A 12,554-nucleotide genomic window follows, 5' to 3' on the forward strand; every position below is an offset into this window, starting at 1 on the left:
TTGATCACGGCTAATCAAATACACACTAGGCCAAGTTTAAACAGTGCCTAAACGATCCTAAAATAGTAATGGAGGATATCATATCAATATCAGTGTACTGGGGTCGGTGTCGCAAAGGTAATGGACATACACATGCACAACATATCCTTCATAAAGTTCTTAAAGTTCGTAATACAGCGGAGTGTCAGTCGCCATGGCAACAGAAACACACTACAGTACTGTTCCTGTGGTGTTTATGAAATGGCCCATGTCACAGAACACTGAGTTTTCTTCACTTGTGTAAACACTTGTTTCTACGCGGCCCGTATACGGAAACTGAACCGCACCAACAGCCTGTTCTGAATGAATCGAGTTCACAAACATTGACTCATTTACACATATCCAGTGTGTCCAGTGTAGTGTCGTCATTTCACACTGTAGTTATGAGTTTTGGTCTGGACTGCCTTTTTTAAAAGAAGCTCAATACAGGCCAATACAGCCCATCTGAACAGTGCTCATTTCCATTCAGTGGCATGCAAACATTTGGGTCACCCTGGTCAAAATTTCTGTTACGGCCAACAGTGGGAGCAAGGAGCAAACATCACACCAGGATTCTGCAACACAGCGCCACAACATAATGACACTAAGCACACCTTAAAATCAACAAGGAACTACCTCAAGAGGTACAAGCTGAAGCTTTCGCCATTGCCCTCACAGTCCCCTGTGGATAATGTGGGTAGACCTCAAAAGAGCAGTAGGGCGGTCAACCCAATAATCTCACAGCTAGAAGCCATTCGCAAGGATGAAGGGATCCCAAAGAATGAAAAGACTTTTAGCTGGCACAAGTTGTCATACAAGATGCCATGCAAGATGATGGGCTACATGAGGTAAAAGGTCAAAGGAAAAAAAAAATCTTGTTTTAAATATTAAAGGGATCTTTAGCCTTATGCCGATTGGAAATCAATTTTCTTTAACTGGCTACGGTACTGGTTACAGTAACAGGTATTTTGGCCAAGGGTACAGTATATCAGTTTTACAGGCACAGGAACACAAACAGCCTGTCCCATTCTGAGGGCTAAAGAGAGGTCAGGGAAATGGCTGTGTAAAGACTGTGTAAAGACTCAAATATACAGGTAGGATGACTCCAGATCATCCCATATCGTTGTCTGTGTTTGTTTAATAGGGTTGATATTGGGATTTGTCTGAGAAACCCTGCTCGTAGACCACAATCACGGACAACTTTCCTCCACAGCCCGCAGGCATTTGAGAGTCTTTCTTCAGTTAGACACCTGCTGCGCCGGATCACAGGCCGGTCTTAGGGACTTTGATGTAGAAAGCCAAAAAACACCTGCTACACTGGTAATGTAGGCCGTGAAGGCATGGAGTAACGGCACAGGTGAGTGCCAAACTAGATGCCTAATACGGAATTGATGGTTGCAATGAAAAAGTGATTCTTTGAATTGATATACTTTTTTAATTACTATTGAATAATAAGTAATGTGTTACAGTACATCAGAAATACGACTTGTTTCTTCTCAATTTCCTGGAACTTCAGCCAGAAGCTCAACTGGGTTTAACAACCGAAACACCCCAGACATCTGATTTCTGATTTCCGTAAATGTGGCCTATTAAAAAGCATTGTAACTTTGTCACCAGGGTTAACCCAAGTTGTAAATACTGACCGAGCTCAATAACTTTCCTATTATACAGTTGAATTACTTTAAAAAACGAATTTGTTAATTAGTTAACATAAACTAATTAACATAAACACAGAGAGAGAGAGATTTTCCAGATTTGAATAAACACTAGTCCACTGCTGTCAGCACGTTAGTTTACCCTGACTACAACCAGATAAGACCCCCACAAAAACGAGGGGACACTGCATGAGGGCGAACACACATGGCTGCAGGATGAAGAGCTTTAAGAGTTTGAACACAATTAGAGACGTAATTTCTCTATATATTTTTTTATTATTATTTATTTATTTATTTACTGCAACTTAAATGATAAACCTTGGACTAACGTTATATCCGCCGTTTATATATAGTCTGTTTATATCTAGTGCTCGTTAGTAAACGCAGGGACCCGCACTTTCCTCATCACGCTCGCTCCCGAATTTCTCTACACAGCTGAACGGTAGAAAAATCAGCCAACAGAATATGTCCGAATAAAACCGTGTCCAGCTAACAGAAAAAAGTGAGAAATTATTTTTTTCAAATAAACTTTCCAAATTTTTTTCCCCAAAAATTTTTTTTTTTTCGTTTATTGAAAATGGCGTTGCGGAGCGCAAAGTGATTCGCCGGAATCTCCGCTTTAAAAAAAAACTCCAGCAAAACAAAAGTGCTGCCCGACAAAATGAGCGCCAAAAAGCACCAAAACACGACACGTTTAGCTTCAGTCCAGAAGAATCCGTTTTTCTAAAGCTTTATCTGCTAAACTAATGCCGCCAAGTAGGGCTAGCTAAGTGAAGCTGGTCTCCCAATTAGCAAAGAGATGCTATGTGTCCGTGTATTAGCATGCAGTCCGTCCGTCACTTACTTGTCTGTCTCCTGTGACATTATTTTCTCTTCCTCCACACGGTTCTTCCTTGTGAAACTGGACTTTCAAGTCGGTGCAGGTAACAGAAGACAGATGAGAGAGTGTGGAGAGAGGTGCCAGAACCTGGGCTACAGGTAAGACTGCTTTTCCTGCCCTGCTTACTTTGCCCAGGTAAGCAACACACACACACACACACACACACGCACTCGCACACATCACATCACCCCCTCCTCCTCCTCCTCCTCCTCCTTCTCCTGCTCCCGTGCCTCACCTCACACAAGGTTACACCGCTTCAGTTTTCAATATCTGCCCCCCTGAAGGCATAAACACAAGCATCCAGGCATGACACCTCCTGGCCAGTGTTTTTTCATCTATTATATTAACTTTGCTCTGGAATTGCTTATGCTTCCATTTTCCCTTCTTTTTCCACCACAAAGTGTTTGGGTTCAAGGAGGGACGAGCCTCAGCCCTGATTGGTCGATCCGCTCGGATCTCCTGCCGTGATTGGCTGTGAGAAGAGAGACGAAGCAGGTAAGGCCCACCTCACCTGTAGGCATGCAGCGAAAGGGCAGTACCGACTTCCAGCCTGGGCTGGATCGTCTCAAATATCAACATAGGCTTTTTTTTTTTTTCTTTTTTTTTTTTTAGATGAACTTTACTTTGCCCAGCCTGATCTGTGGGCATGCAGCGAAAAAGAAGCAGGGCAGTGTTGACTTCTGACCCGTGCTGTGTTGTCGTCTCATATGTCAGTGACCTTTTTTCTCTCTTTTTTTTTTTTGCAGTGTTTGGTCTGTTTTCACAAAGTAGAGCATTACATCTGTCTCATCAGATACTAAACCTTAGATGAGGGTCATTTAAAAGCACAGTTCTGCATCTTTCCCTAAGCTGCTCTAACGAATGTCGGTGTTACATTGGCAAGCAAGAAGACCCAAAGCCATAAATACTGAAACACACACTTTGGTGGGAAACCAATTAGCATGGGGCTAACTACAGGCCTAAATCATCACACAGCTGTTCAGCAACCTCTAATAGCCTTTCTTATGTGCCTGCTATCTTCTAACATGAACTAACATGGACTAATAAAACTGCACTCAAAAAAGGTATTAGACAAAATGCAATACATGGCATCCTTGTATGTGAAATCATAATATCAATCTTGGCTAAATAGCTACACATTCTTACATGGGTTAAGTAGTTTAATCTACAGAAAGTATTTCTTCTGTTAACCCCTTAAAGCACCTACGGACGGCTGACGGGTCAAAAGTGTTATTAAAAACTTCTACTACTGAAGTGTAGCCCCACCAGATTGTGCAGAAGTCCCTGTAGCTACTGAGTACTGGACACAATGCAATACATGGCATCCTAGTATGTGAAATCATCTTTAATCTAGCATAAATATACATTTTTTCTCATTTTCAAGCACTATTATATATTAACCCCTTAACACTCCAATGCTTATTACACATTAAGGTGTATTACTCAGTAGCTACAGGGACTTCTGCACAAACTGGTGGGGCTACTCTTCAGTAGTAGAAGTTTGTAATAACACTTTTGACCCGTCTGCCGTCCATAGGTGCTTTAATTACTTAACCCATGTAAAAATGTGTATTTATTTAGCCAAGATTTATATTATGACTTCACATACTAAGATACCCTGTTATATGGCAGTGTGTCTGCCACTTTTTGAGTTCACTTGTTGCATTTAACTGTAGAAATTAAGACTAGGCTGAGCTTAAATAGTAGGATAACCAAAGATGAGCTTACGATTTTAACAAAAACAATGTAAAGAAGAAACGTTTGTGGTACAACTATTGTATCATAAAGTAGTGGAAGTAGACATTGTTATGTAGGATTGTAATATTTTTAAAAAAAACTTGATTCTTTACCCTGTCAATCTGCTTGCTTAGTATAAAGGTACTAATCTTATTACTCAGTAACTGTAATGTATTATTGAGTAACTGCTTTAATAATTGTGCATTGTTTTGTCAATCAGTCAAATTTAGTGTATTTCCTTTTTTTAAGAGTCTTACAACACCGTCTGTTTAGCGGCAGTTTTCTTTCTGGAACGCTATCAAGATGTGACATGCCCTCCAAATCAAACCGTAAACAGTCAGTTTCAGTTCCCAGACAAATCAGTGAGTGATGGCGAGTGATCTGCTGGGTGAGTGACATTTTCTCACGACTTCAACGCCGTAGGATTTCCCCCATTTGTTCCATAAATCAAGCAAGGACATGTGTATCATGTAACATAACTTTCTGTAGAAAGCCTTAACATGATCAGTGTCACACATCTGCATACATTTAAATATTTGCCTGTAAATAGAGCAGAGCTTTCAGTATTTCTTCATTTCACCTTTCATAACTTATCATTGTTTTTCAGGGTTTTTAACAGGCAAGCTCTGCTGATATTTGTAAAATGTAGGATAAATATTCTATAATTCCACCTGGATCTGCAATACAGAGTTATATATAATATTTAGTAGTAGAGGGAATTAAATGCAGTAAAATGAATATTATGCAATAGTTTAATGCCGCCTAAGCATTCTGCTCATCTGAACTTTGATATCAGCACATATCAGCTTCAGATATCGATTATTAGCAGGGAATTATTGGTTAGGTGAATTGAATAATAATTGGCATTTATCTAATGACAAAATGATTACGATGTCATTGTAAATCTCTAAAGAAAGTTAATGCATATTTACAAAAAAATTATATTCACAACTATGAAGTATTTGCATTGATAATGAGCATTTTAAATAATGCAAACATTTCTGAAGTATTTTATTAAAGAATTTATAGATGAAGCACAATAAATGTATTTTAGATCAATATATTGATAAAGGACAAAAACAGAAACAAAATAAAAGTGAACAAAAATAAAGCAAAAAATAGATTTCAGTATTAATAGTGATACAATAATGAAACAGGCATTATGAACTAACTGAACAAAAATAAAATATAAATAAATAACACAAAATAAGAAGAATGATAAAGTATAATAAAAAGTGCATGTTGAAATGATGAAGTAAAAAAGTAACAAGATAATAAATCATGTATTTTTATTGATACACATGATTAATGTATTACAGTCAAAATAAGAAACAGTAATAAGCACTACAACGCTAGTTGCTATACAACCTGTAAGTAATGCTGCTGGTTAGGATTGTTTGTAGGATAAAATCATGCATGCTCTACAGTCCTTCGGAATAATTGTTTTGGCCCAAAATTTGAAGTTAAGCGTGAGCCTTCGGCAGAGACAAAGAAAGCTTTAAATACTTGTTTGCTCAACTCCATTGTCACCCTAATGAAGCCATTGTGGAGGATTTTAACGCTTGCGATTAGACACTCTAAATAAACTCATTTGTGGCTCCTCTGGAGCTGTGCTTCATTACGGAGTAAACAGAAGGCGTCTATTGTGTGCGAGCCCAGTGATCGACACCTTGGGCAAGTAAACACAGGCCTTTGTTTTGAGCATAGCACAGGCATTGAGCAGAGGCAGTAAAGAGCTTCAACTGCAGACAATAGGGCCCTGCATTAAGCCGAGGAGGGTCAGATAGTTAGGCCTACTGAGGTCCAGATAAAATCTGACTATTCTAGCCTTCATGGAAACTACTGAATGACCTCATGCACTTTAGTTGCATTTATGACGCAGGAGTAGGGGCCTGTAATAAAATAAACATTTAGCAATACAATACAAATCTCAGATTTGCAATAAAGTTTCCCCCTTCCGCCAGAAACCGTCCATTAGACTTGACATGTTCGGTGTGAAAAAAAAATTAGGTAGGTTTTAAACTATTGTGTTAAAGACAAGCTAGTAAATGTAGATATTGTTATGTGTAAGTGGGGGGTTTGAATGTAAAGATTTTTTGCCAACTACTATTAAGCCATATATTATTCAGTATATACTATGAATTATTCATTATCTACTATAAACTATTTGATTTCTACTAATAATTATTCAGTATCTACTACTAATGAACCAGTAACTACTATCAATTATTCTGTATCTACTATGACTTATTCAGTATTTACTTTAAATTAATCAGCATTACTTTAAATTAATTCAGGATCTACTATGAATTATTCAGTACCTGCTGTAACTTATTCAGTACCTGCTATGAATTATTCAGTATCTACTATAATTTATTCAGTATATACTAAAAATTATCTACTATAATTTATTCAGTATCTACTATAATTTATTCAGTATCTACTATAAATTATTCAGTATCTACTATACATTATTCAGTATCTTCTATAATTTATTCAGTATCTACTATATTTTATTCAGTATCTACTATACATTATTCAGTACTACTATAAATTATTCAGTATCTACTAGACTTTATTCAGTATCTACTAGACTTTATTCAGTATCTACAATAAATTATTCAGTATCTACTATCATTTATTCAGTACCTACTGTAAATTAGTTAATATGTACTATAATTTATTCAGTATCTACTATAAATTATTCAATATCTACTATGAATTATTTAGTATGTACCATGAGTTATTCCATATCTACTATGTAACTATGTGTGGGGAGAGTAAGAAATTATTTGTGGGCCCACGTAAATTCGGGGTGTTCTTCTAGAACATGGGCTATCACAGTTATCAGTGATTCTCTATGTCTGGGATTACCATCAGGGTATGAATAATACAGTGAATGGCAAATCTCTGTGTTATTGATCAGTGTTATTGACTGAATGTCCTACTTTAGAATGTGTGTGTTATTGGTCAGGTGACTGTATGTCCTGCTGTTTTTGCTGTGTTGTGTGTGTGTCTCATCTCAGACTGTGGTTGTGTAGCACTAAAGCTGATCCTACAGAGCTCAGGGACCCCACCTGTATTTATTTAGCAACCTCATTTGCACAAAGCCCTGAAAAGACCAGGTGCTCTCTCAGCATGCATTTCCAAACGGTGTGTAGTAATCATTACCAAAACAACACGCACACACACACATACACACAGATATTGCAAAATAAAGCACAGCCACATACATAATCCATATTACATCACTCTAACATGCAACCTGTGGGCCTTTTCGACATGTTTAGTGTCCTTTTGCTTCTTTGGTAGTAGACATATGGGGGTGATGTCTATTGGAGCGACATTGGAACTGCTCCACATCTGATTAATAAAACTGTTGTACAGCAATTAAATAGAGATTTGAGCACAGCTGAAGAATGGCTTCTGGGTGTAGAAAGATGCCCCGCCCACAACGTTCTCATTACCATATTCATTGCAGATGCCACACTCCAACCTGCTCTTATATACATGTAGCATGGCCAGTTTCATGCAGGTGTTCGAACATTGAGTCAATCAAAAGAAAGCATTCAGCAGCTCTTGAGCCATAACTAAGCTCATAGGCGGAGTATGACGTTTCACAGTTGAGCGCTGAATACACAGCACCCCTGCTGGACAGTGCCCAAACAGCTTTACAGTGTTAAAGAATCCAGCCACTCGCTTCAGGTTGTTAAATTCACACACGCAGCTTGATTTAGGGTGTGTCAGCATGTCACTTGCCTTTCCCTTTAAGAGCCAGGTGCGGTCTGACTTTAGCAGATTGCTATTTTAATAGCACAAAGCAGGGGTGTGTGCATCAGCATAGATGTGCATGCAGTTAGCACCATGCTCATTGTTGAGGTTTAAGCTTCCTTTACTTGTTCCCTAGATTAGCCTCATAGCTTCAGTGTAAAACTACAGAAGCAAACTTCAGACACCTATTATTTTATAAAAATAGACACTTAGAAAACTAAGTGATAGTTTGTTTTGTATTACAGAATCAGAATCAGAATCAGAATCTCTTTATTTCACCAAGTATGTTACCCATACAAGGAATTTGTCTTGGTGAGAGCAACACGCATGACAAGTAACAAAGAAACACAGAACACAGTCTTAAACTAAAGGAAAATGACACTAAACAATAAATAGGGTAGGGGATAAATTAAAAAAAAAGTAGAAAGTACTAAAGGTAATAAAGGTAATAAAGAGCTGAAAAATATATTTACAGAAAAGAAAAGGACATCTGTACAGGTGTGCAAATAGTCATAGTGCAAAATAGGCAGAGTGCAAATAACTGTTCAGTCCGGTTTGGTACAGTTCAGTTGTAAGTTTAGAGGTTTACAGTGGGAGGTGACCACTGTGATTGAGGAGCGCTACAGCTCTGGGGAAGAAGCTGTTACACACTAATACTGTAATGCATCTTCTATAAACTAACCTTAATAGTGTGGGTTTGGCAGCTTAGATTACAAAATACTAACGTACTAACAGGATATGATGAAGCGTTGCTATATCAACAAATGTCAATCTCCTCCCGTCACCGCTGTTGCACTTGCATCATTACCCGTCAACCCGTTATTTTTTATTTTCAGATGTGAGAAATCTTACTCAAACGACGATTGGTTCTTGATGTGCATTGTGGATATTTGAGTACACTCAATGTTGACACTTTTATCTATACTATATTCTACACACTCAAATCTATTTATTATTACTAATTAGTGTGCAGGTGTGCAGTGTTTCTAGTCTAAGATGATGCTGAGTTTAGAGTATGTATTGTATCACATACCGAGCAAGACAGTACAGGTGGAATTCTTTTACATTAGCTCTGTGTTTTATTTATAATTCACTGACCTGAGTGAACACTTCATCGCTGTAGCTGCTGTTACTCACTCAGAACCTTCTGACAGCTCTGTGCACGGAACATGGCAGGTAGCGGACAAGCACAGACATGATGTGTGTGTGTGTGTGTGTATACGGATGTGTGTTTTAATAAATCATTGTAGTAAAAACCAAAGAACAGCTGTTCTGCTCTGCTCCTACATTGTGCATATACAGTGTACATACTCACTTTTATATGACATGTATAGAACATGTTATCATTATTACATACAGATACTTACATATACTCTGTGAAAAATTGTTCGAGCATATGTGTGATCTCATGTCCTTACGTTGTATAAAAACAAGTCTCACTGTGTATGTGTATGTGTGTGTGTGTGTGTGTGTGTGTGTAAGTGCGCAGTCTGCACGCGGGCATTCCTTTCTGGCAGCATGTCCCGCTGGCTGTGGAAGGGAGAGGTGCATGCCTGGGATTTCTTGGGAAGCCTGTCTGGACCTGCCTGGCCTGCCTGCGTACCTGTTTGGCAGGTAAGGTCCTGAGCAAGCTGAGGAATGGGACTGGAATGCAGTGAGCGGGATAACGGTCATGCTGCAGGCGTGGACTCAGGTGAAGGCTTAAAAGGGAGGGTTTAAAGGAGTCATTTGTCAAAATATCACATGTACACTGTTTCCCCTCCTACCCCAAATTGTAGTTGATCATCCAAGACATGTTTGCTGCCTGAAGTTCGCTTCTTGAGTTATAGGCTGGAGATACGAGGCTAATGTAGCTACCAAGTCATTGGAGCTCATACCCCACCAATTAGCATGGTGCTAACTGTATGTCTAAAGCATCACACACACATACCTAAAATTGTAGGGACCTGATGGGTCATTTCAGATTGATTAGACCTAAAAACGCAGAGAGGTGCTTTTACAAACCCTATCAGAATAAAACACACTGTTTTCCTTTATGGGGGACTTGTGAAAAAAAAATGATAACCTCTGCTTTTAATGGCTGGTGTACATCACTGTAACGACGGCTCACAGAAACCTCTATATAGAATAGTGTAGCCTAGCCTAGCATAGCATAGCATAATTACGTTTTGTGACTAGCACCTTTAACTTGCAGTCTGAAGGTGATTTGATGTATCAACATCACCATATTCTCCTGAAGTGGCCATTGCTTTTCACCACTTCACCAGCTTCGACTTGGGCTAGTGGGACTTTCGCTAATGGATTACTGTTATTGTTGAGACTACGTTCACACAGCAGGTAAAAGAGGCCTAAACTTTTTCATCATACGTTAAACAGATGTGTTATCTGTGTTGCAGTATAAACGGCAAAAAAACACATAGAATCTGACATTTCCAGTCCCGATTTGGGCCACTTGTGTCATATGTGTTATTAAAATCTGCTACATATCAGATATGGGGCTATTCAACTCAGTTTGAACAGCTTTAAAAACACACACACATCAGATGTGGTGAGAAAATAGGATTTGCAACAGTTTAACAGTTTGGAGGGTTTGGAATTAGTCTGTGTTACAGCCCTGTTTGACAAACTTGTCTTTTAAAGGGCTGAACCAAGTTACCTGCACAACCTGATTCTAAAATTGATAGGGTAATGGGGTATACTGGCTTTACACTACAGAACACTCCAGCTGTCTAGTTTACGTTCTGTGATTATGATGTGATGGTGATGATAATGTCTGCTGTCATTCTTTCCTAGTAACACAATGTAGAGCCTTCTTCAACAACAGTATGATTGAGCTGCTTTGGTGGATTTCTGGATATCCTGTTGAGATGTATGAAAATATGCTACATCTACAGTCCAGTAGTGAGTAGCGTTTTCCCTTTCCATGCTAAATATAGTCAGTATGTGGTTTCAGATGCTGTATGACACATTGATATCTGGAAACATGGACAAACTTACTGATAAAATACAGACTTCAGGAATGTTGCTGTTGTACAGTGATAGCAGTGAGTCATACAGCATAAAAAAACGGGTAAGCAAGTATATTACATCATGCTAATTGACTGTGCTAAAGCTAAACACGGTTTCTTAGCCTTGTAACTCCAATGCTTGAACTGAATAAGCAAACGTCAGACACCAAACGTGTCCTGAGTGATCAATGACATCAAGTAAACATAAGGTGTATTTTTTTTTTATTAAACTAGCACTTTTTTCTTATTTCTGTGCAATAAATGTGAATGCATTAATCAGGTTTTTACTCTCCATTCAGTGCAGTGAATGCAGAACATAAAGGCCTTTGACTCAAAGGCTGGCTGAAAAAAGCCCTGCTTTTATTCATGGACAAAAGACGACAGGCTAAAATTCTCACCCTGCTATTCTGAGCCCAGATTTCCTTTCAGACCGCCGCAGGCTGGACACCTCCACCCAAGCAAGAATGAAACGCCACTTGAAGTCTAAAGTCATGTACAGTGAGTTCACACATACATACCCAGTTAAAGAATGAGTCAAAGTTCGCCTAAATATAATATTGAGGAATGTGTTGCAGATTGTAATTGGCTTGTTTAAAGAACAGTCAAAAAAAGCACTTTGCTTCCCTACTGCTTTACAGTCCAGTCCTTCCTGCTCTCCAGAGAAATGACACCTTGAAGAATGGATCTGTACGTATTCCTTTCCTTTCTTATGATGCAGACTGAAAAGAAATACAACACCAGGCCACAACTTTTCTCACAATGATAACATTTCCACCTGGATGGAGTACAATACAATGCGAAGCAGAGCAAAGAGAACCTTTCACTTTGTCATGCTGTTTGATGGATCACTTAATGGACTAATACCCGGGGGGTTCATAACTCAAACACTGGACTCAGACTGAAAATTTTGCTATTCAAAGTTATTCCTTCTAGGTCATGTGAAACAGGAACTGGAGAAATGTTCTGCTTCTGTTTGTCAGAGGAGGAGAACTAAGGTTGTATTTAAATGTCAAGGTGTGCCGTGAGCAAACGCATTTATATACTTTATATACCTGCTCATTCATATACATATATTCATTCATATCATCACATGTACTATAACACCATATGTTCTGATATACTCCTATATTCACTCATAAATCCGTCTTATACTCTCCTATTCACTAATACTCTCTCATACTTTCCTATTCCATAATACACTCTCTCATACTCTTAAATTCACTCATACACAATTCATGGAAATCACTGCTCAAATCTATTCTTAACCCTTTTAAAAATTCTTAACCCTTTAAAAATGTCCCGTCAGCGGGCCGAAAGTATTATTACAAACTTTTATTAATAAAGAATAGCCCCAATGGTTTGTACAGAACTGAATGATACCTTCGTGTGTAAAAAGCCTTGAAGTGTTAAGGTGTCAAGAAGCTCCTGGGTTGCTTTTACTATATGTTTTAGGTCATTATCCTATCCATATTTGACTGAATCTGA

General features: G+C 38.5%; 1 protein-coding gene across 1 annotated transcript in view; it reads right to left on the minus strand.

Annotated features, from left to right (window-relative positions):
* grhl2b (grainyhead-like transcription factor 2b) overlaps positions 1 to 2,537 on the minus strand; it is a 33,530-nt gene extending 30,993 nt beyond the window's left edge. The window contains exon 1 of the mRNA XM_072674705.1: positions 2,518 to 2,537. Within this exon, the coding sequence (XP_072530806.1) occupies positions 2,518 to 2,537 (20 nt within the window). The remainder of the gene's footprint in view (positions 1 to 2,517) is intronic.
* Positions 2,538 to 12,554: the final 10,017 nt, after the last annotated feature.

The sequence above is a fragment of the Salminus brasiliensis genome, chromosome 3 (assembly GCF_030463535.1).
Source record: "Salminus brasiliensis chromosome 3, fSalBra1.hap2, whole genome shotgun sequence".
NCBI lineage: Eukaryota > Metazoa > Chordata > Actinopteri > Characiformes > Bryconidae > Salminus > Salminus brasiliensis.